General features: G+C 40.7%; 1 protein-coding gene across 11 annotated transcripts in view; it reads left to right on the top strand.

Moving 5' to 3' along the window:
• SLC41A3 (solute carrier family 41 member 3) overlaps positions 1–27,801 on the top strand; it is a 70,965-nt gene that overhangs the window by 37,814 nt on the left and 5,350 nt on the right. For 9 of the 11 annotated variants that reach the window (XM_056804720.1, XM_056804722.1, XM_056804718.1 and 6 more), the window contains 5 exons: positions 6,519–6,665; positions 18,588–18,732; positions 21,099–21,178; positions 22,597–22,731; positions 27,292–27,440. In XM_056804720.1, coding sequence (XP_056660698.1) covers positions 6,519–6,665; positions 18,588–18,732; positions 21,099–21,178; positions 22,597–22,731; positions 27,292–27,440 — 656 coding nt within the window. The remainder of the gene's footprint in view (positions 1–6,518; positions 6,666–18,587; positions 18,733–21,098; positions 21,179–22,596; positions 22,732–27,291; positions 27,441–27,801) is intronic. The other 2 variants (XM_056804724.1, XM_056804721.1) reach the window with 1 other exon arrangement.

Raw genomic sequence — 27,801 nt, forward strand, 5'->3', positions numbered from 1 at the left:
ATATATGAAAGTCAGTGTCAGTTTTTCCCCCCCATGGTATACAACTGAAATAAGGATGGTTTATTGTTGTTGTTTTTTTAAATTTTATAATATTTGATCATTTCTAAGCATTATTCATTAAAGACAAAGATCATTTTCTTTTCCTCCCCCCACCCCCCATGGCCAACGTGTGATTCCACTGAGTATCACATGTGTTCTTGATTCAAACCCATTGCCATGTTGTTAGTATTTGCATTAGAGTGTTCGTTTAGAGTCTCTCCTCTGTCATGTCCCCTCAACCGCTGTAGTCAGGCAGTTGCTTTTCCTCGGTGTTTCTACTTCCACAGTTTGTCCTCTGCTTATGAATAGTGTTTTTTTCTCCTAGATCCCTGCAGATTGTTCAGGGACATTGCACTGCCACTAATGGAGAAGTCCATTACGTTCGATTATACCACAGTGTATCAGTCTCTGTGTACAATGTTCTCCTGGTTCTGCTCCTCTCGCTCTGCATCACTTCCTGGAGGTTGTTCCAGTCTCCATCCTCCACTTTATTATTCCTTTTAGCACAATAGTATTCCATCACCAACAGATACCACAATTTGCTCAGCCATTCCCCAATTGATGGGCATCCCCTCGTTTTCCAATTTTTGGCCACTACAAAGAGCGCAGCTATGAATATTCTTGTACAAGTCTTTTTTTCCATTATCTCTTTGGGGTATAAACCCAGCAGTGCAATGGCTGGATCAAAGGGTAGACATTCTTTTATCGCCCTTTGGGCATAGTTCCAAATTGCCCTCCAGAATGGTTGGATCAGTTCACAACTCCACCAGCAATGAATTAATGTCCCCACTTTGCCACATCCCCTCCAGCATTCATTACTTTCCTTTGCTATCATGTTAGCCAATCTGCTAGGTGTGAGGTGATACCTCAGAGTTGTTTTGATTTGCATCTCTCTGACTATAAGAGATTTAGAACACTTTTTCATGTGCTTATTAATAGTTTTGATTTCTTTATCTGAAAATTGCCTATCCATGTCCCTTGCCCATTTATCAATTGGAGAATGGCTTGGTTTTTTGTACAATTGATTTAGCTCTTTATAAATTTGAGTAATTAAACCTTTGTCTGAGGTTTTTATGAGGATTGTTTCCCAATTTGTTGTTTCCCTTCTGATTTTAGTTACATTGGTTTTGTTTGTACAAAAGCTTTTTAATTTGATGTAGTCAAAATTATTTATTTTACATTTTGTGATTCTTTCTATGTCTTGCTTGGTTTTAAAGTCTTTCCCCTCCCAAAGGTCTGACATGTATACTATTCTGTGTTTACCCAATTTACTTATGGTTTCCTTCTTTATGTTTAAGTCATTCACCCATTTTGAATTTATCTTGGTGTAGGGTGTGAGGTGTTGATCAATTCCTAATCTCTCCCACACTGTCTTCCAATTCCCAGAAGTTTTTATCGAATAGTGGATTTTTGTCCCAAAAGCTGGGATCTTTGGGTTTATCATATACTGTCTTGCTGAGGTCGCTTGCCCCCAGTCTATTCCACTGATCCTCCTTTCTGTCTCTTAGCCAGTACCAAATTGTTTTGATGACTGCTGCTTTGTAATATAGTTTAAGGTCTGGGACTGCAAGACCCCCATCATATGTGTTTTTTTTTTCATTATTTCCCTGGATATCCTTGATCTTTTGTTATTCCAAATGAACTTTTTTATGGTTTTTTCTAAATCAGTAAAGAAATTTTTTGGGAGTTCAATGGGTATGGCACTAAATAGATAAATAAGTTTGGATAGGATGGTCATTTTTATTATATTGGCTCGTCCTATCCATGAGCAGTTAATATTTTTCCAATTGCTCAAGTCTAGTTTTAGTTGTGTGGAGAGTGTTTTGTAGTTGTGTTCATATAGTTCCTGTGTTTGTCTCGGGAGGTAGATTCCTAGGTATTTTATTTTGTCTGAGATGATTTTGAATGGGATTTCTCTTTCTAGTTTTTGCTGCTTTCTCTTTGCTTGTTATGTCAAATAGTTTGTATAGTATTGGCATTAACTGTTCTCTGAATGTTTGATAGAATTCACTGGTGAATCCATCAGGCCCTGGGGATTTTTTCTTAGGGAGTTCTTTGATGGCCTGATGGATTTCTTTTTCTGATATGGGATTATTTAAGAATTCTATTTCTTCTTCTGTTAGTCTAGGCAGTTTGTATTTTTGTATATATTCATCCATATCACCTAAATTGGTGTATTTATTGCCATATAATTGGGCAAAGTAATTTTTAATGATTGCCTTAATTTCCTCTTCATCGGAGGTGCTGTCCCCCTTTTCATCTTGGATGCTGTTAATTTGCTTTTCTTCCTTCCTTTTTTTAATTAGATTGACCAATACTTTGTCTATTTTGTTTGTTTTTTCAAAGTACCAGCTTCTTGTCTTATTTATTAAATCAATAGTTCTATCACTTTCGATTTTATTAATTTCTCCCTTAATTTTTAGGATTTCTAGTTTGGTGTTCTGCTGGGGGGGTTTAATTTGATCGCTTTCGAGTTTTTTTTATTTGCATTTCCAATTGATCTCTGCTCTCCCTAGTTTGTTAATATCAGTGTCAGTTTTAAGACACTGTCATTGTATTTTTGTTTTCAAATAGGAAATGAAGAGAAGCAAAAATGTTAAGGGTGATATATTTATGTGTCCTCTCGTCCCACAGTCAACATGGGAAATGGGAAATTAGTACATTTTGCTATCTATCAAAGAAAATTCATAGGTTAGCCAAGGAGATGGTGAAAAGCTATTGCTTTCATTCATTAATCACATAATATAATATTTGCAAAGGAACATAGAGGACATTCAATCCAACCAGTACTTGAATAAAGAAATATTTCTATGAAAAAAAAACCAAAGACATTTTAGGATTCCCCTTAAAGGCTTAAGGAACTGAAATACTGGGTACCAGTGATGAGATGGAGGTTCTTCTATAATCAACAGCTAGATCGATAAACAGAGGGACAGATGGGTAGATAAAGAGATGGATGGATGGATGGATGGATGGATGGATGGATGGATGGATGGATGGATGGATAGAAAGGGCAATTATGGTTAGATGATAGATTGACAGAAATAAATGGATAGAGATGATGGTTGGATAGTAGATGATAGATGATAGGGAGATGGGGAATAGATGATAAATGGATGGATCGATAGGCATAGACAGAGGGATGAATAAGTGGAAAAATGGCAAGAAAGAAGGAAAATTGAGTACTTACTGTTACTGCTGTACTGTGCAAAGTACTGGGTATACAGATACAAGACTGACTGCCTTCCTGGAGCTTACATTCTAATAGGGTAAGACTGTACATAAAAGGACTGTGTAGAAATAGGCCTGCATCAGCTGGTAAATTAGTCAGGAAAAAGTATGGTGACCTGGCAAGATATGGTCAAAGTCGCCTGTTAGAGCTGAGATACCCAGTGGCAGAGTCCAAGGTTGCTTGGGGGGACAAATGAAGGGGATGGCTGGAATATAGGCAGCTTTGTGAGATGGCCAGGAAGTGCAATAACACTTAAGGAAAATAACAGCAAGATATGTAGTGAAGGCTTTTCCTGTGTGGCCCTAAGTTCTGCCTTCTTCCTGACCTTCCAGCATTAGAGCTTCATCCCTTTAAGATTTTGATTTCTATTGAGAGGTCCATCCCCTAGTGGCAGTGGCAGCCCTCTTAGCTGCTGTCAGTCACGGAGGCTTTTGTTGTAAATGAAAGTTCTAAGAACAGATTAAAAGCTGCTAAGCCTTGGGTATTTGGGGAGGTGTAGGAGAGGAGAAGGAAACCACCAGGAAGAAGCAGGTGGACCACCCTCTATCAGTACACCAGTACAGTGAATGGAGGGATTGTGGCATTGCCCCCACTCCCAATGGTTGCTGCCTGGCAGAATGCCATATCCAAAGTATAGATCCCCGACTCCTCCAGCCCTTTCTCTCTTTGCATGCTCCCTCCATCTTGCCAGCTCTGTCTTTGATTATGCAACCCCTTTGTTTACCCTATTCTCCCCTCCAGGTGGGGATGCTTGTTGCCAGGAATTCCCAGCAGGGAACATCTGGAAGTTGTCAAACAAGAGACTTGATTGAATTCCTTCCACCTGCTCAGCCTAAAATCCTATCATTTAAGCTCCCCTCATTCCCAGCCTTCTCTGCTAGTCTTAAAAAATCTCCCAGACAGCTCTAAATGGGAATGTTCATCATGTGTGTTCAGAGACCACATGCTTGACTGGTATATATGGCCAGGGAAACAAAGAGCAGGGCTGGGAAGGATGTCATGCCTCTGCTTACAGGGCTATTCCTGCATCTGGTTGTGGACTTATTAAATCTGAGATTCTGCCTCGATCTCAGCTGCCCTTCGTGAATGAAAAAAAAAATTGGCATTCTGTAAGCCTTCCACTTCCTATTCAAGAGCAGGCAAGGGAACTGCTTTCATTAGCCTATCAGAGCAAGGCAAATAATTGGTTCTCTTACCAAGGCTTGTGGTTTCTCCATGAGAATTAACCTGCTCTTCTGAGGCCAGTCGCTCCACTTACACATATCGTAGGTGCCCGGTGAATTCAGAGGGGGTGTCCTGGGAAATGGTATCCCCTACATCAGCCTCCTTCCTTTTTTCTCTAGTGCCATTGGCACAGTCCCTCCCTTCCTTTCTGGCCCCCTTTTATGTGTGGGATTTCTCCCTTAGACTGTAGGCAACTTGAGGGCAGGGACTGTCTATTTTTAATTTACATCCTCAGTGCTTAGCACAAGAACATAGCAAATGCTTAATATAGGCTCTCTTTGTTTATATACAGGTTGTCCCAAAAGTCTTAGTGCAGTTTTAAGCTATTAAAACTTTAAACTATTACCATTATTATATGTTAGCGATTAATATATCATTAATATGTTACTTTAATTAAGATTATCATTAAAGCTATTAAAGATTAAAATTCCACTGACTTTGGGAGTATATATGTATATAATCAATAATAGTTTGCATTTATATAGTGCTTTAAGGTTTGCATAGTGCTTTCCATGTGTTATTTCATTTGGTTCTCACAACAAGCCTGTGGGGAAGGTGTCATTATTATACCTGTTTTGCAGGTTTAGAGGTTAGATGACTTACCTAATGTTTTATGGTTAGATTAAGTATCTAGGGCAAGATGTAAACTTGAGTCTCCCTGACTCTGAAGTCTAGTGCTCTATTCACAGCTGCCTTAGAACCCATCTATCTATCTATCTATCCATCTATGTCATATCTCTTTTCTACCTAATCTCTATATGTACCTATCTCTATCTATCTCTTCTAATTATCTGTCTATCTCTTCTTCTATTTATCTGTCTACCTATCTATCTTTCTGTCTGTCTGTATCTCTGCCTATCTGTCTATCTACCTATCCATCCATCTATATATCCATCTGTCTATCTCTCTATCTATCCATCCATCTATCTATCCATCTGTCTGTCTGTCTATCCATCCATCCGTCCGTCCGTCTGTCTGTCCATCCGTCCGTCCGCCTGTCTATCTATATCCATCTATGTCATATCTCTTTTCTATCTAATCTCTATCTGTACCTATCTATCCTATCAATCTATTCTATCTACTTATCTATCTATCTCTTCTATTTGTCTGTCTACCTATCTTTCTGTCTGTCTGTGTCTCTGCCTATCTGTCTGTCTGTCTGTCTATCTATCTATTTACTTTTCTATGTCTGTATCTCTTTTGTATCTAATCCCTATCTGTACCTATCTCTCCTATCTATCTCTTCTTCTATCTAATTATCTATCTACCTGTTTATCTCTTCTATTTATCTTTTTGTCTACCTATCTGTCTTTCTGTCTGTTTCTATCTGCCTGGGTCCCTGTCTCTGCCTATCTGTCTGTTTGTCTGTCTGTCTCTGTCTATCTATTCATTCATCTATTCATCTATCCACCCAAACATCTATCAGACTTCAGAAAGCATCATATTATCATGTGTGGGACCACAACACCTAGCCATTAGGAACATCGACTCTTGCCCCATGTTTAATATGCAGAAATGTCCATTATAAGAGAAATTCCATTCCTAGAAGGCTAATCAACAGAGATGGCTGGATGTACATCTGAATTATGATGATGTATAATTAGAATCTGCTCCCCAGGACTCTAAATCCCAGCATCCCACTTTCATTCTCACGTTACGTCCTTAGGTTTGCGTGTAACCCCACCCCTCTCTCTCTTTTCCCACATGCCTGGCTAGGAAAACTTTTCTTTCCTCAAGCTTTTATTTTTGTCCTTTTTTCTTCTACTTCAAGTGATCATTAATAAATCTTATAAAACATAATACTTGGAGTTATTAGATATTAATTTAAATCTTACAACTAGAAGGTGATGAGAGGGTTGCTTTCTCACTTCCAGGGTTGTTGAGTAGAAAGGTCACAAAACCCCCTAAAAAGTGAGTTGCTGCTGCTGTCCCTTGTTGAGAGCCCAGTGGATGAAGATATACTCACAATTTCAGTCTCTTTCTCTTTGACTTTCTCTCATTGTGTCTGTCTCTCCCTCTATAGGAGTAACAATGATTGGTGTGATATTGACTGCTCGGAAGCTGGGGATCAACCCGGACAACATTGCCACACCCATTGCCGCCATGCTTGGAGATGTCATAGCCCTGAGCATTCTGGCCCTCATAAGCAGCATCTTCTACAAATACATAGGTATGGCCTGCAGAGGCTTGGGTTCCAGTGGGTCACAGTCAGAAAGTGGAAAGATGAAGGTAGGGCCAGGAGGTATCCAGGACATACACCAGTCTGTCCAGCTCAGATGGCTATAGAAAGCTGGACTTAGAATGCTTTGGCTATGACCAGCTGCCTTTACAGCCTATACCCCTAGCCTGAAAGACCCTCTGTTCTGGAAGGCTACATGTCATCAGGGCAAGACTTTTTTTTGTTGACTTTTTGTTGTTGGTGAGTTGTTTCAGTTATTTGACTCTTCGTGGCCCTATTTGGAGTTTTCTTAGCAAAGATAACTGGCATGGTTTGCCATTTGCTTCTCTAGCTCATTTTACAGATCAGGAAACTGAGGCAAAGTTAAATGACTTGCCCAGGGTCACAAAGATAATAAGGGTCTGCCGTTGGATTTGAACTCGGGTCTTCCTCCAGGCCAGGCACTCTATCCATTACACTACCTAGCCGCCCATGGGAACAATATTGGGCTGAAATTCCAGAGACCCCATCCTAGTCCTTGCTCTGCCTCTTCTACCGTGTTTGACATTGAGCTAGTCACTTTTCCACTCTGGGCTTTGCTTCTTGTATCTATAAAACTGGTCGGGGATTAATTCAATGATCTGAAAAGGCACCTTATAAATCTAGAACTCCACAAAGCCCCTCGCTTTAGAGTTGACGGTGCTGAGGCTCCAAGAGAAGACATGACTGACAGAAAGTCAGAGCCTCAATCACACCCACACAAGAACACTGGAGCTTGCCCGAGTTGGAGGCTAATGGACACCCCTTTCCTCCTGATATGGGACAACTGTGACTGGTTAACTGCCTGGAGAATCTGAAGAGAACTGCAGAGTAAGCATAATCTGCAGGTACCAAGCAGATGACCTCATTCTGTCTTGCACTGCAATAACCACATGTTCCGAATCGCCTGGCAGATCCCCCGAGCTTCTCCCCCAGGGAAAAGGGAAGGGCCGAAAGAGAAAGAGAAGTGAACGCTCCCCGCCTTCCTCTCTAGAGCCCTCAGCCTCAGGAGCCCTGGTCTGATTGCAATCACGGAGGATGTGTAGCCTAGGGAAGAGGTTTGAGAGCTCTGTGAAGAGGAGACAAGACTTATTCTGTTTCACCCTAACGGGCCTGGGGTTAGTTAGTGAAATAATAAAATAATAATAATTTATTATATTATTATAAAATAATTATAAAATAATAATAATTATATTATTATAAAATAAGAATAAAACAATAATTTATTATATTATTATAAAATAATAATTATTTATTATGTTGTTATGAAATAATAATAATTTATATTATTATAAAATAATAATAAAATAATTAAAAAGAATAATAAAAGCTGGAGGCTTTACAAGGAGGAGAATGTAGACTCCACATAGGGAGGATTTTTCTCATAATCAGACCTGTCCAAAGGCAGAATGGATTACCCGAGAAGGTCCCCTCTCATTGGAGATGTTTGAGAGACAGCCAGATGACCCCTGGGAGGGGGGGGGCCTTTTCCAGGTATATGTATGGCCACTGAGGTGTGTCCCAAATCTGATTCTGTGACTCAGATCTTTAAGATCTTAGGAGCACAGCTTGAGAGCCAGAATGGAACCTTGGAGGCCATCTGATCCACACAGGGCTCCCCCACCACTTCCCAAGGCCCAGGGAGGGGAAGTGACGATACAGGCGATAAGTATGAAGGTGGGATCAGAACCTGAATCAGCTTCTTCTTAAGGTCATTTCTCTGTGACAAAACAGGAAGCCTATGAGTTTTTCTGCAGTCTTTGGAGTTGTCCTAAGCTTTCTCAGTGTGTAGTAAATCACACAACAGCTTCCCACAAAAAGTGATTCTGGGAAAGGGAATTGAATAGGTGGCCACGAGAAGAAACGAGGTCACAGAAGTCGAGGAGGAAAGGGTGGCCAATTCCAGTGATGACACCAAAGATCTTGCTCCTTTTTGGAGTCCAGCCTCAGTCTTCAAAGCTTCCAAGGAAGGCTCTGAATGTCATTCATTTATACATACATACATATTTAAAATGTTTACCCTTTTGTCTTAGAATCACTACAAAGTATCAGTTCCAAAGCAGATGAGCAGTAAGGGCTAGGCAAACAGGGTTAAGTGACATGCCCAGGGTCACACAGCTAAGAAGTGTCAGAGGCCAGATTTGAACCCAGGATCTCCTGTCTCCAAGCTTGGCTCTCCATCCACAGAGCCACCTAGCTGCCTCTAAGAAACTTTGTTTTTTAAACCTTTACTTTCTGTCTTAGTAACAATGCTAAGACTGGAGGGCAAGGGATAGGTAAGCAGGAATAAGTGACTTGCCTAGAGTCACACAGCTAGGAAATGAACCCAGGACTTCTCAGCTCCAAGACTGGCATCCCAGGAAGACACCTAGCTACCCCGAATCATTTACATTTTGAAAAAAAATTCTTCTCCAACCTCTACTCTGCATAGTATATGGTAGAGTGTGGGAGCTGGAGTCAAAAGGACCTGAGTTCAAAACTGACTTCAGTTGCTTACTCATTGGGTGACCCTGGGCAAGTCATTTAACTTCTGTCTGCCTTAGTTTTTTTAATCTGTAAAATGGAGATGATAATAATTGCAACTACCTCCCAGAGTTTTTGGGAAGGAAAAATGAGACATTTTTGTGTGCTTAACAAAACTTAAGTGCCAACTATGATTATTGTTAGCACTGCTATCAAACCAGAGAATATGGAATCATTTCTGCTGCCAAGGAACTTAGGGTCCGGTTGAAGAAACAGTAGAAGCTCTATGTGTGGCATCTTTAGAACAGTAGATACATTGCCATAATAAACGATGAACCTATTTTTCAGCACTACTTAGAACCCAACTCCAAAGGCAGTTGCCGACTGGAATCTTGGGTTCTTGGGATTATGGTGCTTTAGGGTTGAGAGAGACGTTAGAGATTATCTAGCTAAATTCTCTCATTTAGGGTTGGGAGAGATTTTAGAGATTAACTAGCTAAATTCTCTCATTTAGGATTGGGAGAGACTTTAGAGATTATGTAGCTAAATTCTCTCATTTAGGGTTGGGAGATTATCTAGCTAAATTCTCTCATTTTACAGTTGAGGAAACTGAGGCCCAGGGTGGTCAAAGGACTTCCCCAAAGCAAGATCTCACTGGGCCCTAAGCATTGACAGCCTCATAAAGGCATGCTGTCTTGAGACACCACAGAGGCCATCTCAGAATCACAGCTGGAAGATCCTCAGGGACCTTCTAGTCCAACCCCTCCATGAAGGAATTCCCCCTCTAATATACCTGATGATGGTCATCCAGCCGCTGCTTGGAGACCCCCAAAGAGGGAAAATCCACTCTCTGTCATGGCCCGCCATTCCCCTTCTGACAGCTTTCTTTATTAGGAAGTGTTTCTTGACTCCATTGTTGACCTCATGTGTCTTTTTCTCACTCCCACTCATTGCTCCTGATTCTACCAAATGGGACAAGCTTAATCCTTCCTCCATTGATAGCCCTTCAAGTACTCAAATACATCTGTTGATGCCTTTATCCAAGTCACTGGTGTAGACATTAAGTTTTACCAGGGCAAGTGGAACTCCAGAAGGGCTCCATTGGATACCTTCCTCCATGTTGATGCAGAACCAGGAATAATTATTCTCTGAATCTAACTACCTAACGAGCTCTGAGTTGATCGAATCAATTTAAGCCCTTCACTTCATAGACAGTGTCATGTAGTGAAATAATAATAAAAGCATTCAGATAGTGCCAGGCAAATGTACTAAGCACTGCCCAAATGTTCTCTCCTTTGATGCTCACAACAACCCTTGGAGTACTCTTATTGTCTTCATCATAGAGAGGAGAAAATTAAGGCAAAAGGGGGGTAAGTTGCTCAAGATTGCACATCTAATTATTATCCAAGGATGGAAATTTGGATTTTCCTGACTCTGCAGCTCTCTATCCTCGCTGCCTATCCTTGGACCTTAGGGCTAGACTCAGAGCAACCCAAGTTCAGATCCTGCCTTAGACACTAAAGCTGTATGGATCTGGGTGAGGCATGACTGAGCCTTAGTTTCCCTTCCTGTAAATTGAGGGTCATGCTTGTAGTTCTTAACCAAGGATGAGGGCTGTTAGGAAAATCAAATGAGAAAATGCCCATAGAGTGTTTTGAAACCTTAAAGCCCTCTCCAAAATATCTTTTTCACAACCAAACCTGTGATTTCGTAAATGTGAAAGGCAGGTACTCTACCAAAGTAAATAATATATTCCCTGAGTGAAGGAGGCTTGACCAGGGCTCACAATCCATATAGATGGCATAGGTGAACTTGAACCAGGTCATCCTAATTCCAGTGTGTTTGTAATGATGGTGAATGAGGACATCAAAGCCCCAGAAGAGGAGAAATCACTTGCCTGAGGTCAAGGGAAGAAGAGTCCTTCAAGGCTCTAAAGACAACGTCAGGAAGGAAGTGATCCTTGAGTTGAACCCAGAAGAGAAAGTGTTTGACCCCCTTTCTCTAAAATAAGGTGGTGAGTTCAGACCATGGGAGACCGCTGCCCAGGGAGTGGCCTGGGGGTTTCTTCAAGCCTCCCCAACCTAGAGTTTTCTTGAGTGCCATACTTTTCCCCATTTTCTTTCCATTTTTTTAAGAGTTGTCCCGAACTGAACTTTTACAAGAAGCTGCTCTTGAGCCACCCTTTGTGAAAGATGACATCTAGAGTGGAAGGAGCCATTGTTTGAACTAGAGGCTAGTCTTTTGGCTATACCTAAACCTTCCAGAGACTTCTCTTGCCTCATGTTTGAAAATCCTGAAAGGAACCTTAGAAACCCCCAAAATGGAGCCCCTGGGAGGGACGTCAGGACGTAGAATGTGAGAGCTAGAGGGGACCTCAGAACAAAGACTCGCAAAATGGGAAGGGACCCCAGAAATAGCATTTCAGAACTAGAAAGAAACCCACCCACATAGAATGTGTTTGAAGGGACTTTCGGACATAGAATGCTTCCTTAGAATACAGACTATCAAAGCTTAGAACATGGAACATCACTGCTGGAGGGGACCTTAGAGCATAAAGTGTCAGAGCTGAAAGGGACCTTAAAACAGACTCACAGCTGCAAGGGACCTAAGAGAGCATCTCTTCCTCCTTCCATCCTTCCTTCGTCTACCCAGCATCTCAGAATTGTTTGATGGCAAGTCCAGAACCAGAACCCAAGTCTCCTTGACAAGGGCTTTTCCTGTTATTTCCCATTGGAGAGCAAAGTCACAGATCTCTGATGAAGAGGGCTTGGACAAATCCCATTTTCATAAATGAAAGAAGCCTCTGACGTTGTGACTTCTGCCTCCTTCCAGTTCTTATTCAAGGTTCTTGTCTAGGGCACCTTCCCAGATTCCCTCAAGTCTCTTCTTTACCCATAGAGCTCATTTTTCAAGTAGAAGGGTTTTTAACTTTGAACTCGAGCTCTAATCAGTGACTCCCTCCTGGAGGGTAGCTCCTGAAGATTTCTGACTTTGGGGGGGGCAGGGGTAGAGGGGCCCTTCCCTCTTCTCATGTGTCCTCCCTCCCCAAGTTTCCCTGCCCTGGGAAGAAGAAAGCCTCAAGCGAGCAGAAGGAGTTTTCCATCAGACTTCCATTGAGGAGATGTGTGCTTTTTATAGAATAGCCCAGCCAGTGATCAGCTCAAAGCAGGAACAAAAGCCAGCTGTGGCACATTTACTCCCATGCCAGAAGAGACCAGCCTGCAGAAGCCTGGAGGCTGCCAGCCAGCCCTTAGCCAGCATTGGATCCCAGAGGACATACTGAGAGCCCTCCCCATTGTTAAATGCAGTTTCCCTGCTATGTCTGGGCTGCAGCCAGCCCACGGTTTTTCCTCTGGGACCTGAGGCTCAAGCTCAGCCTCTCTCACTCCACCCTCTGTTTCTCTCCAAAGTAAGGCTGGGGCCTCAGCCCAGGGTTACAGTGAGGACTTTTTGGAAATGAGTATGAAAACCGATCCAAGAAGCGTACTGTTATCGCCTAAGAAATGGAGACTTTGGGGCTTGTCTCGGTGCCAAGCCCACTTGGCTTAACCCTCTGGGGGCAAGACAAGTGAGTGCTTTTCTTCATTGTTGTTTCCATGGACTGCCTTCCCCACACTCCCCAGTTCATGCTGCCAGGTTTCTCCATTCCTTCTTCCCTCCTCCCCATCCTTGCAGGGGACAAAGAATTAGCCTTTCTTTTTGTGCTTTGGAGCACATTAGGAAGGATAGACTTATAGCCCTGGCATGCATTAGAGGAGGATTATTGCCTAAAAGGAGGGAGATCATAGACCCACAGGTCTCTGTCCCCAGCTGACCACCCCTAGAGCTTGAGTTCAATTCTGGGGGCCTCATTTATTTTTGTTAACCCTTTCCTTCTGTCTTGGAATCAATACTGTATATTGGTTCCAAGGCAGAAGAGTGGTAAGGGCTAGGCAATGGGGGTTAAGTGACTTGCCCAGGGTCACACAGCTAGGAAGTGTCTGAGATCAGATTTGAACCTAGGACTTCCTGCCTCTAGGTCTGGCTCTCCATCCACTGAGCCACTCATCTGCCCCGCCCCCCGGGGGCCTCATTCAAATAAGAACAATGATAAACCAGAGGAGATCCAGAGAAGGAAACCTATAAAGCAAACGACCCTGAAAGATTGGGGGAAGGAACTGGGGATATTCATTCTGGAGAAGAGAAGGCTCAGGGATGTGATAGCTGCCTTCAAAGGTTTAAGGGGTGTCATGTGGAAGAGGGATTAGATTCAGGCTGCTTCATCTCACATCTGGGCACAGTTTGGCAGCTGTTGCTTTGCACATAGTAAGCTTGTTCATTCATTTTTATTTAAATATTGTTTAAATGTATTCAATACTTGTTTGCTCCTTTTGTCAGAGATGGCAGATGGCAATGTGGTTGATGTGAGGAAAAGATTTTTAACGAGGAACATGTATGAAACTGAGAACTATGATAGAGGAGAGCCAATGATTAATTGTTAACATGTGTGATAGAGATGATAAGAATTGGAGGAGGTCAGAAAAGGGAGAAATGATTCATTCATCTCCAGCATTAATCTTCTAGGTATCCAGCCCTGTACTAGACTCCTGAGGAGATGGGGAAAGGAATAAGCATTTAATATGCAGCCTAAGTGCCAAGCACTGAGCAAAGTACCTTACAAATATCTTATTTGATCCTCAAAGCAACCCTCTAAGGTAGGTGCTGTGATTATTCCCTACAAGTGAGGAAACAGATGCAAATAGAGGTTAAGTAACTTAACCCAGCATCCCACAGCTAGCAAGACTGGATTCGAACTCAGATCTTCCTGACTCCAGACCCACTGTTCCAGCTATCTGCCTAGCTGGGAAAGAGGGTTAAGAAGACACACTTTCACTCATAAAGTTTAGAGGAGACTCAGAAAGGTTGGGAGCTGGGTTTGCAGAAACACACTTTCCCCTTCATGCTAGAGAGGCAGAGAACTACAGGGGACATATATTATCAGTTTTGGTCATTGTATTGGATGGTTTTGTCTTATTTTTCTTTCTCACAAAGGACGATTCAGTAGGAAAAGGAAGTGTGTAAAATGACTATGATTTAAAGACAAAAGGCATCATTAAAACTTTTTATTTTAATATCTTTCTACCTTTACATTTTTTTTCCATTCTTTAAAAAAATTTTTGATTTCCATATTCTTTTCCTCCCTCCCCTCTCCCCTTCCTGAGATAGCAAGTAATTTGATATAGTTTATACATGTGTGATCATGCAACACATTTACATATTAGCCATGTTGTGAAAGAAAACATGGACAACCACCTCCTCTCCCACCAAAAAAGAAGCCCAGGAAAAGTAAGGGATTTTGTTTTGTTTTGTTTTGTTTAAGAGTGCTTTGATCTTCATTCAGACTCCTTCGGTTCTTTCTCTGGAGGTAGATAGCATTTTTTCATCATAAGTTCTTCAGAATTGTCCTAGGTCATTATTTTGCTGAGAATAGCTGTTATTCACAGTCGATCATTCCTACAATATTAGGATTGTGGCATACAATGTTTCCCCAGGTCTGCTCACTTCACTTTGCATCAGTTCATGTAAGGCTTTTTTTTTAGTTTTTTCTGAAAGCATCCTGCATATCATGTCTTATAGCACAATAGTATTCCATCCCAATCATGTACCAATACGTGTTCAACCATCCCCCAATTGGACATCCCCTCAATTTCCAAATCTTTGCCACCACAAAAAGAGCTGCCATTATTTTTGTACAAAAGGGTACTTTTACTTTTCTCTCTCTTTGAGATACAGTAGTGGTACTGCTGGAGCAACCGTATATACAGTTTATAATGCTTTGGGTATCATTTCAAATTGTTCTCCAGAATGATTTATCAGTTCACAAGTTCACCAGCAGTACATTAGTGTCCCAATTTTCTCACATCCTGTCCAACATTTATCATTTTCTTTTTTTGTCATATTGTTTTCATGTGAATTTCTCTAATCAATAGTGATTTTGAGCATTTATTCATGACTATAGATAGCTTTACTTTGTCTAAAGAGAACCTGTTCAAATCTTTGGCCATTTAGCAACTGGAAAATGACCTGTATTCTTACAAATTTGACTCCATTCTCTCTATATTTGAAAAATGAGGTCTTTTTAAGAGAAATTTGCCATAAAATTTCCCTCCCAGTTTTCTGTTTTCCTTCTAATCTTGGCTGCATTGATGTTGTTTGTGCAAAACCTTTTTAATTTAATATAATCAATATTATTCATTTTATATTCCACAATGCTCTCTCTCTTTTTTGGTCATAAATTCTTCCCTTATTCATAGATCTGAAAAGTTAACTATTCCGTGATCCCCTAATTTGCTTATGGTATAATTCTGTATATCTAAATCACATAAACCACTCTGCTATCTGCTTCTGTTTTATGGATGAGTTCATCCAATTCACAGTCACAATTATGATTACCATGTATTTATCTCCATCCTACATTTCCCCCTGTTTATCCTTTGCTCTCTATCCTTTTGCACTGTGCCTCCTCAAAGTGTTTTGCTTCTGACACTACTTGCCCCAATCCACTTTTCCTTTCATTAGTCCCACCCTTCATTTATTCCCTACCCTCCAACTTTTCTCTAGGGTAAGTTCAGTTTCTTTTCTTTTTTTTTTAGATTTAGATTTATTTAATAAGAATATTTTTCCATGGCTACATAATTCATGATCTTCCCCCTTTTCCCTACCCCCCCCCAGAGCTGATAAGCAATTCCACTGGATTATACATGTATCAATTTCTGTACCCAATTGAGTGTGTATATTACTTCCTCTTTGAGCCAGTTTTAATGAGAATAAGGTTCAAACATTGCCTGTCACCCCACTCATCTTTCCCTCTATTGTAAAAGCTCTTTTGCTCTACTTTTATGTGATATTGTTTACTTCATTCTAGCTCTCCCCAATTCTCCCAGTGTGTTCTTCTTTCTCATCCCTTAATTTTTTATCAGCCCATTATATTTAACTCATATCTATGTCCCTTGTCTATGTTAATGATTAAGTTCTTAGGCATTATAAGTCTTATCTTACCATGATGGAATGAAAACAGTTTACCCTTATTGAATCCCTTTTGAGTTCCCTTTCATTTTTAACTTTTTATGCTTCTTTTGACTCATATTTGAAAGTCAAATTTTCTATTCAGCTCTGTTATTTTTATCAGGAATGCTTGAAAGTCCTCTATTTCATTAAATATCCATTTTCCCCCCTGAATGATTATAATCAGTTTGCTGAATAGGTGATTCTTGGTTGTACTCTCTGTTCTCCAGAACATCATATTCCATGCTCTCCAATTCTTTAATGTAGAAGCTACTAAATCTTGTGTTATCCTAACTATGGCGCAATGATATTTAAATTGTTTCTTTCTGACTACCAGCAGTATTTTCTTCTTGACCTGAGAGCTCTGGAATTTGGCCATAATATTCCTGGGTATTTTCGTCTTGGGATCTATGTCAGGAGGTCATTTAAATTTTTTAAGAATTAATTTCATAAGAAATAGTATTATGTAAGGAAAAGAGTAATAGGCTTGGAGTTGAAGGGTGTGACTTGTAATCCTGGCTCTGCTTTCTACCTATGTGACTATGGGCAAGTCCTTTAATCTCTCTGAGTCCTTTGCATATTTATATCTATAAAATGAATTTATTCTCAAGGAAAAGGAAAAGGAAATTGAGGGAAAAATATATTGTAATGACTATACTAATGTAGCAAGTGATCTAAGCCATCATGGAGTAACTTTCAGGGAGCCACGGTTCTGCATTCAGAAATAAGGGGTTAGCAAGGGATGGTGTTTATGATTTATGAAAAAGCTCTCAATTCCAGGCACATTATGCAATCATGAGATTTAAGAGTTCCCAAGGATTTCAGGGACCCTCTTGTTTTTATATGAGAAGACTAAGACTCCCCAAAAGTTGAAATTGACTTGTTCCAATACCATACTGCTAGCTAGAAACCATTGCTCATTGTTCCCAAACCCCATTGCCCTTCTCTTCTTGAAAAGGAAAAATGCCCTTGTCCTGAATGAGAGGCAATATGGCTTCTCTATCCTCAGCTGTAAACCAAAGCCTTTGAAGGTTCATAGCTATGTTCCTCAGAGGGAAGGGTGCTTTTAATGAGACTTTGCTGAAAGTTTTGTGAGCTTTTTGTTCAATATCAGAGGCTAATTATTACCTCCTGGCAGAAACAAAAGCATGCTGTATTTGTCTTAAGACTGCCAAGTTTAAGGGAAACCAGCCTTCAGGGCTCGAGAATTGGATCTTGAAGTCTAGCTGATCTGTCCATTGGCCTTCCCCCAGGACCTCAGGCTTGTGACTCAGCCTCTTTCTTTCCAGTGAACTCATCTCTGAAACAAACTTGGAGTCTCAGGCCCAGGTTTAGAATAGATTTTTTTGAAACACATAAAAATGATTCAGAAAGTATCTAAGCCAAAAAATGAAGACTAGCTCCAGCCCTTCCATTCTGCTGGGAGAATTCATATCAAGAAATCCTGGAAGAGACCTCAGAAAGTATCATATCCCACTCATTTTTCAGATACAGAATCTGAGGCTCAGAGACAGAAAGAGACTTGTCCAAAGTCACACAGGTAGTAAGAAGCTGCTAATCAGGGAAGCTAGGTAGCTCACTGGCCCAGACAGGAGGTTCTGGGTTCAGATAATGACCTCAGACACTTCCTAGCTGTGTGACCCTGGGCAAGTCACTTAATCCTCATTGCCTAGCTCTTACTCTTCTTCTCCCTGGAAACCAATACATAGTATTGATTCTAAGATGGAAAGTAAGGATTTTTTTAAAGTTGCTAATCACAATCCTCTTACCCTACCTGAGTCCTTTAATCAAATAATTAAGCATTTTTGTCTTTTCTTTTTAAAAACAAATTTGCTGATATCTCTTCTTTTTCTATCAACTTCATCTCCAAATATATTCCTGCCCCACTCACTTCCAAAGAGCCAATCATTGTAACAAAAACTTTTTTTAAAGAGAAAAAAGGCTCTTCACCAAAACTATCTCACAGCTTAGTTTGACATATGCAGGACTCCATACCCACAGTCCACCAACTCCACATGTGGAAGAACACAATTCCCCAAAGCTGAGTTTCTTAGTCCTTGTAATCGGTCAGTCAGTAAGCCTTTTTCTGGCCACTCTGCCAGGCACTAGGCTAAGCCCTGAAAACCCCCCAAAAGGGTAAAAGTGTGGGAGAAATAATCAGGTGGTATGGGACACAGGCAAAGTCGATAAAGGGTGACCTTAGAGCGGAAGGTGATCAGAGCAGGGAAGCCAGGAAAGACCTCTATTTGAGAAAGAATTTATTTGATTCCTCCTACATACCAAGCACTGGAGATGCAGAGACAGAGACAGCAGGAAGCCCCTGACCTCAACAAGTCCTTATTCTTCCATATTCTTAACATGGCTGCTGTCTCTCCTTTCTCTTGCCAGAAAAATATTACATATTCCTAGGGATCTGTCTCTTCTTCTTTGCCCTGATCCCAATGTGGATTATCATAGTAAATCAGAGCCCCAGCATCTTCCAAGTCCTGAAGACAGGCTGGTATCCCATCATCATATCCATGTTCATCAGCAGGTAAGAACCAGCTGGGAGTTGATAGTTGAATTTAGGAAAGGAAGATACTACCCCCATCCCCTATTCTGTCTCTCCACTGGGAATAGAACACTGGGGGTATCCACTGATGAGCAAGAAACTGGCTCCTCTCCCTGATCCAAAGCATATGGACTCCATGAAGATTTGCTGGGGCCAGAAGCAGCCCTGTTAAATAAACCTTCAGAAAAGCTACTGTCATCTAGAATACTTACAGGGATCCTTTTTGGCCTGGGGGCTCTTCGTATTCCCCTCTTCCAGTCATGTGAATGCTTTCATGATTTTATTTTGACTTTTGTTGTTGTTCTGCACAATATTGAAAATGAATAAACATTTCTTAATAACATAAAAACCTGACAACTTAAACATGCATCTTGCAAAGTTCCTCACCATATGAGGATTGATTGAAGTAACTGGGAGGGTGTCCAGGCAGGAGAAGAGAAAACTGAGGGTCAGGGAGGAAGACTTGAGAGTAGACTTCAGATATTTGAAGGGATGCCACATGGAAGAAGGGTAAGACAAACAGATCATCTATTTAGCACTTACTGTGTTCCAGGCATTGTGCCAAGTATTAAAGATACAACACAAACCAGCCTGTCCCTACCCTCAAAGAGCTTACATTCTAAGGGGAAGGCAGTGTCTAAAGAGGAGATGGAAAGCAGGGGTAGGGGGAAGCATCCACATGGGGCAAGGATGCTGGTAAAGGAGTGAAAAACACAGAGGAAGTTGAACTAGGAGGGAAGTGATGATGGAAGGAGCCCCTTGGGAAATAGTCATTTCGATTTATTCTGCCTGACTCCAGACAGGAGAATTTAAAAGTTCTAGGTGGGCACAGGTAAATAGCTCAGAGAATAGAGAGCCAGGCCTGGAGATAGGAAGTTCTGAGTTCAAATCTGCCCTCAGACACTTTTTGGATGTGTGACTCTGGGCAAGTCATAATTATCATTATTATTGGCCTTAGAATAATAACTTAGTATCAGTTCTAAGATAGAATATAAGGGTTTAAAAAAATTTATAGGAAACAGGTAGATAGCTCAGTGGATTGAGAGCCAGCCCTGGAGCCAGAGGACTTGGGCTCAAATCTACCCTCAAATACTTCTTAGTTGTGTGACCCTGGTCAAGTCACTTAGCTCCCATTGGCTGTTCCTTACGGCTCTTCTGCCTTGGAACCAATACACAGTATTGATTCTAAGAAGGTAAAGGTTTAAAAAAATGATAGGTGGAAGTTGCAGAAAGATAGATTGTAGCCCAGTTTAAGAGATAATGTTGTGTAACAATTAGGTCAGGTCCTGAATGGAGAGCTCAGAGAGGTAGTGAGTTGCTCATCCCAGGATGGCAGCTTGTTGGAGATGTTGTAAAGTGTTTTTCAGTTACTAATAAATCCAGCTAGGTAAGCTCTGAAATTCTGTGCCTCGTATGCATGCTTCAGTCTACAAAGGACATATTTTAATGGAGATCTTGATTATCACTGGCATGAATTGTAGTATCCACAGAATCCCAAAGCTGGGAGGGGCCTTAAATTTCACCTGGTCCAAAACCTACCTGAAGCAGGGCTCTCTTCTACACCATCCTCCACAAATACGTAGAACTCATTACCTTGTGAAGCATTATCAAATAGCTCTAATTATCAAAAGCATCTACTGATATATTTATAAATGCATAGACATATGTGTGTGTGCGTGTCTGTGTGTCTATATATAACACTTTTTCTTGTTCTGCTGTTTCAACCATATCCAATTTTTGTGACCCTTTTTGAGATTTTCTCGGCAAAGACACTAGAGTGGTTTGCCATTTTATTCTCCAGCTCATTTTACAGAGGAAGAAACTGAGGCAGGCAGGATTAAGTGACTTGCCCAGGGTCACACAGCTAGCGAGTAACTACCTGAAGCCAGATTTGAACTCAGGAAGATGTGACTTCCTGTTCCAGGGCCAGTGTTCTGTCCATAGCATCACCATTTTCTTATCTGCTTACTGATTATTTATTCTCAGTAAAATGTAAGCTCCTCGAGGGCAGGGACTGTTGTTTTTTTTCTTCTTTCTCTTCGTATCCCCAGGGCTTAGCATGGAGCCTGGGACATCAAGCACTGGACTCTTTATAAAAGCTTGTTGAATTGAATTTATAGAGGAGATGAGAACAGAGCTAAGGTAAAGAGAGTGCAAGATGCGTCAGGAGATGTTGTGGAGACCAGCTGGGGTGGGGGATTCTGTAGGGGAAGATGGGAGGCAAGGCTTCCCCAACAGGCAGATGAGAAAGTGCTAGCCATTGAAGCACCTTAGCTACAACACGAGGGACCCCATCCCTCTGCTGTACAAAGATGTAAAATGCTTGTGTTCATGGTTTCTTTCTCCAGTCTGGGTGGGCTCATCTTCAGTAAAGCTGTCAGTGAAAAGGACTTCAAAGGGATGGCGTTCTTCACTCCAGTGGTGAATGGTAGGTGAGCTTCTCTCTGCATTGAACTGAAGAAGGCTGTTTCTTTCCTCTTTTTTTTTTTCACCTTCTGCTTTAGAATCAATACCAGGTATTGGTTCTAGAAGGCAGAAGAGCAATAAGAGCTAGATAGTTGGGGTTAAATGACTTGCCCAGGGTCACACAGTGAGGAAGTGTCTGCAGCTAGATTTGAAACCAGGATCTCCCATATCTAAGCCTGGTTCTCAATCCACTGAACCACCTGGCTGTCCAAGAAGGCTAGGTTTTTTCAGCAGGTGCCTGAGCTAGAGAGCTCCTTCCTCCCTGTCACTGACTGGTCATCATCAGTGCTAGTTGAGCTAGCAGATAGGTCTGATTGCCACTAACCTGGGTTCAAAAAGGAAATAACTTAGAGTCAGGAATAGAAATCTAACCCTACGAAGTGGGAAGGGAAGACCAACTCCTTTCCAGACTGATTTTACCTGGCGCCCTCCACTCCATATGCTCTTTATTCCATGCAAGTTGGCTCAATATTCCAATTATCTCATACCTTTGCATTAGCCACCCCCACTGCTGGGAATGCTGTCTCATCCCCAGGAACCTCCTCTATGAAAAAGCCTTTCTGATGCCCTAAATGCTGGTGGTCCTCCACCTAGTTACTTTGTCTATATTTTGCATCACTGACTTGCAACTTGTTTCCTCCCAGTAGAATGAAAGTGTCCTGAGGACAAGGATGATTTCATTTTTAACCTGTGTTTCTCCAGTGCCTGGCCCATAGTAAAAAATACTTAAATGCTTTTTTGAATAGAATCAAATTCTTTCATTCAACTGGTCCTTTTTGAACTCCTGCTTTACTAGGTCCTATACTAGCCACTTCAGGGACTATGAAGGCAATATGTTGTTATTATTCAGCCATTTCAGTCATGTTCTACCTCTTGGTGACACATTTTGGTTTTCTTTTTTCCTAGAAGAGGAGATTTTTTTAAATTTTATTTTTGATTGTCTGTAAGGCTTCTTTCAGCTCTAAATTCTTTTTTTTTTTAAAGATTTTTCCATGTTTACATAATTCATTTTCTTGGATTTTCTTGACAAAGATACTGAAATAGTTTACCATTTCCTTGTGCATTTTACATCATTTTATAGATGACAAAACTGAGGAGAACAGGGTTAAGAGGCTCGCCCAGGGTCACATAGCTAGGAAATGCCTGAGGCCAACTTGGAGCCCACAAAGATGAGTCTTCCTGCAGCCCAGAAAGGAAATATAAGTAAAATTAATTTTCCTCACGAAGTTTACAGTCTGGGAAAATAAAAAGTATGTACCTGAAATAATTAGCTCATATGTGAGGTTGTATATCCTCAGGGCCAAAATAAGTATGTACATATGTGGGTGTGTGTAAGAGACAGAGGAACAAAGACAGAGTCAAGACTTTCTTGTCTTCTAGGTGTTGGTGGCAACCTGGTATCTATTCAAGTCAGCCGGATCTCTACATACTTGTATTCCTGGAGTACCCTTGGAGTCCTGCCATATAATATGAAGAGCTACTGGCCTAATCCATGCACCACTTTCTGTTCTTCAGGTGAGTCTAGGCAGGTCCTTAAGAAGTAAGATTTCCACAAGGGAAAATTCTTGATTTTAAAGTAGTAAGTCACTAACATCTAACTTTCACGAGCAGGCAGAGGCACACATAGTAAAGTTGTGAGATTAGCTAACTTTGATTTCTGGGTCTCAATTATCCCTAAGACTTTTTTACTCTTCTTCAACAGCATAGTTCCAAAATGCCTTCCAGAATCATTGGATCAGTTCATAACTCTCCCAGCAGTGCCTTATGACCGTCTCAGTTTTCCCACATCCCCTCCAACTTTTGTTGTTTTTTTTTCTGCCATATTAACAAATCTGAGAGGTGTAGAGGGATACTTCAGAGCTGTTTGAACTTGTATATCTCTGATCAGTAGTGATTTAAAGCATTTATTCATTAGAGTAGGGATAGCTTTGATTATTTCATCTGAAAACTACCTGTTCCTATCCTTTGACCATTTATCAATGGGGGAATGACTACATTCTTATACATTTGACTCAGTTCTCTGTATAGTTGAGAAATGAAGCCTTTATGAGAAAAACTTGCTGTAAAATTTTTTCATTATTTTTACTGTGTATTTCTCCCCATCCTATTTTCCCCATTTATTCTACTCTCTTTCTCCTTTCATCATGTCCATCCTTAAAAGTGTGTTGCTCTTCATCACTGCATCCCCAGGCTTCCCTCCTTCTATCAACTCTCCTTTCCTCTTATTCCCTTTCCTTCCCACTTCCCTGTAGGGCAAGATAGATTTCTATTCCCAGCTGAGTCTGTATGTTATTTCAACTCTTTGAGTCAATTCCAATTGAAGTAAGGTTCAAGCATTCTCTCACTTCGCCATCTCCACTACAAAAGCTCTTTCATGTACCCTATTCTACCTCTCCATTCCTACTTTTCCCAGTGAATTCTATTTTCTAACCCCCCTAGTTTTACTTTTCATATATATATCTTCCTACCAATCAAATCATATACATGCCCCTTGTCTATGTGTACCCTTCCTGATTCCCCTAATGATGATAAAGATTTTAGTAGTTACAAGTATTGTCTTACCAAGTATGAATGTAAACAGTTTATCTTTATTGAATCTTTTATGATTCCTCTTTCATTTTTACCTTTTTATGCTTCTCTTGACCCTTGTATTTGAAAGTCATATTTTTTATTTAGTTCTAGTCATTTTATCAGGAATGCTTGAAAGAACTCTATTTTATTATGTAATATTTAAAATTATGAGACTGATTGTAGCTTAATAATTTTATTAAGTCAAAAGTAGTAGTAGTAGTAGTAGTAGTAGTAGTAGTAGTAGTAGTAGTAGTAGTAGTAGTAGTAGTAGTAGTAGTAATAGTAGTGGTAGTAGTAGTAGTAGTAGTAGTAGTAGTAGTAGTAGTAGTAGTAGTAGTAGTAGTAAAGAGAGGAAAAAGTAGGAGAGAGGTAGAAAGGTACTTAACCTTTCCAATCTGTTGCCACCATTATGGGCCTCTAGTTAGACTCCACCAAGGGTCCACTCTTCTTCTCCACATCCATGCCAAAAACCCAAACTTGCTCCTGGTCTGAACTTATAAGCTTTTTTCTCCACCCACTCACTTTCACATGTCACACCTCAGAAACCAATCATAGTTTCTTAATTTGCCAGGGCTGCCCATGGGACAATGCCTATGGAATCATTGTTTCTTGTCTCAGTAGCTTATTGATTCTTTAACTTCCTTTTTCTGAGGCTCATCTATACCTGAATTTACTCAGTGGTATTTGAGCTCCAGGTCACTGAGGGTTGATATCAAAAAAAGTGACACTGGAGAGAGAGAAATTTACTTCCAACAATTAAATATCTATTTTTCCCCTAAAGAATTATATTCAGTTTTCCTGAATAAGCGATTCTTAGTTATAATCCTAGCTCCTTTGCCTTCTGGAATATCATATTTCAAACCTTCTAATCCTTTAATATAGAAGCTGCTAAGTCTTGTGTTATCCTGACTGTGGCTCCATGATATCTGAATTGTTTCTTCCTGGCTGTTTGCAGCATTTTCTCCTTGACCTAGGAGCTCTAGAATTTGACTATAATATTCCTGGGAGTTTTCATTTTAGGATCTCTTTCAGAAAGTGGTAGATTCTTTCAATTTCTATTTTACTCTCTAGAATATCAGGGCAATCTTTCTTGATTATTGCTAGAAAAATTATATCTGGGATTTTTTTTATCATAGCTTTCAGGTAGAACAGTAATTCTTAGGTTATAATTTAAGTTAATTTATTTAGTCAATTTAGAACATTATTCCTTGGTTACAAGAATTATATTATTTCCCTCCCTCCCCTCCCCCTACCCTTCCCACTCACTTGCCAATTCTAATCTTTAAGGAATAATTTTCTTCAGTAAACTTTTGTATCTCCTTTTTCATTTGGCCAACTCTAATTTTTTAGTTTTTCTTCAGTGAATTTTTGTACATCTTCTTCCTTGGGGTCAATTCTTCTTTTAGGAATCTCTTTTCATTAATGAATTTTTATACATTTTCCCCCATTTTTCCAATTCTACTTTTTAAAGAGTTCTTCTCTTCAATAGATTTTGTGCCTTTTTTTACCTTATGGCTTATTCTGTTCTTTAAGATGTGCTTTTTTTCACTTCTTTTTGTGCCTTCTTTACCAAGTTTCCCTTTTTTTTCTCATTATCTTGCATCACTCATTTTTCTCCTCTACTCCTCTTATTTGTTGTTTTTTTTTTAATTCTCTTTGACTTCTTCCAGAAATGTTTTTTTTTTGGACCTGGGACCAATTCACATTTTTCTTTGAGGTTTTGTATGTAACTGTTCTTACTTTGTTGACTTCTGAGTTTCTGTATTGACCTTCCCTGTCCCCATAGTATTTTTTTATGGCCAGATTCATTTTTTTTGTTTGTTGTTTGCTTATTTTCTAGCCTATTTCTTGACTTTTAATTTTATGCTAAAATTGGACTCTGTTCCCAGGGTGAAGGGGACAATGTCCCAAGCTTCAGGTTTTTTGTTTTCAGTGGTAGTTTTGAGGATCTACAAGTTTTTAGTTCCTCCAAGGTGATATGATCTAAGGAGAGGTGTAGTACTGCTCTCCTGACATGTTCTGTGGTCTTTGATTAACCACAAGCACTCTTTCCTACCCTTCTACCCTGTAGCTGAATGCTTTAGTGTACTAGTGCTTCTCCTTAAACTGAAACTGTGATCCACTTTTGGGACCCCAATCAGCATATGGATAATGCATCAGTCCTATAGCCAGTGACAGCAAAATGACCCCCATAATCTCTGTATGACCAGTTGTCCAACCCCCTTACTTTAACTGCGGCTGCTGATTCAGTTGCCTCCCCAAGACAGAGTAGCATAGGGGTTCAGGGTATCTCTGATGGCTTTCCAAGGTGTGGTCTACTGCTCTATGTACAGAGTATTGCCTGTGCTAGACTGCATTCCATGTTCACCTTTGGGAGATACACTTTTCTTGCTGACCTTCTAAGTTATCTTGGACTGGAAAATTGTTTCACCCTGTCATTTGTGGTTTCTGCTGCTCCAGAATTCATTTTGAGGCATTATTTTAAAGTTGTTTGGAAGGGAATTTGTGAAAGCTCAGATGAGCCCCTTGGCTTTTCCTCACCATCTTAGCTCCTCTGTTATCCTTTTAATGCCAGCTGTCTTCCTCTATCCTCCCAATAAAACCTACTCTCTTGTAAAGCTATTAGGGATGTCATTCATATTTGAATATGAAAATAAATTCCAGCTTGCTCAGGGACACCAGGAAGACAAGCATTAGAGGTAAATCTTGACCTCTAGCAGACACATTCTCAACCCTTTCCTCTTTCTCACCTCTCTCCTGAAAAAAAAAAAGAGAGAGAGAGAGAGATTGGATAAAAACTTATCCATAACTGAAGAGCTAGAAGGGACCTTGAAAGGCATCAATTCCAACTCCCTCTATTACAGGTGAAAAAGCTGATACTCGGGTGTAACTTGCCAAGAGTCACACAAGCTCACAGGTAGTAAGCTTCCAAGGTGGGATTCTAGTTCTTCCTCTCTCCAAGTCCAGTGTTCTACTCTCTATACCATGCTTCTTCCAGGTCAAATGTAGGATTAGGGAAATGCAGGAATTTAGGCCTGGATATAAATGCCAAGTCCCATTTCGGCCAAAGCTCTGATCCCCTTCTCATTTCCTAAGTGTGTCTGGCTCAGGACCGGTGGTAGTAAGCAGAACTGGCTTAGGATGTTGCCAGAAGGTGCAGCTGCCTTCCCAATAGTCTGAAGGGAAGCAGAAAAGCCCCACTCACCCCACAAAAGGTACCTTGGGCAGCATCACACCACAAAGTTATTGGCAGAGCCCTGACAAGAACTCCAACATTCTAATGCTGTACTGGAAAGTATATGTTTCTCCTTTGGCTTTTTGTAGCTGTAAATAGAGCCCTGCAGTAAATTCATCTCTCATATTTCCCATAAGGATGCTTCCTTTCCTAACTTTGTGTCATTTAAAATTAACCATGCCTGGATCTGTCTCTAGAGCTCATCACCCAGAAAGCCAGTTCCTTAATCCAGCCTCAAGCCCAATTCTTCTGTCTTTTATTCCTTATAGAAATCAACTCTGTATCTGCCCGAGTCCTGCTGCTCCTGGTGGTCCCTGGCCAACTGATATTTCTCTTCATTATTCACCTGAAAGAGGGAGATGAGATCGGGCTGAATCCTCTGTTTGTAGTGATGTACCTGATTGGTTCGTTCACCCAGGTAAAGATTTGGGGGAGGGCTGCTGAAGAACAGGACTTTGGGAAAAGATGTGAGGATTGGGGGGGGGAAGGGGCACCACAAGTTCCATCTGAATTCATGACATGCAGGATAAAGAAACGCCTTGACATATTCTGCCTCTGGGTGCTTTCTGAGGACAGGGATTGTGGATCATTCTTGTATCCCCAGCCCTTAGCAGAAGCCCTGCCATATAGCAAACTGTCATAAGTGCTTGCTGATTAATGGATGACCAAAGTTCATCCTCACTCCCTCAGTGATCAAGCACGTACTTGTGAATTTCCCACCCAGCTGACCTGTCCTAGAACTTGGGCTATTTACTAACGGTTCCCCAGACAAGATACCA

This window comes from Monodelphis domestica, chromosome 7, assembly GCF_027887165.1.
Source record: "Monodelphis domestica isolate mMonDom1 chromosome 7, mMonDom1.pri, whole genome shotgun sequence".
NCBI classification, from domain to species: Eukaryota; Metazoa; Chordata; class Mammalia; order Didelphimorphia; family Didelphidae; genus Monodelphis; species Monodelphis domestica.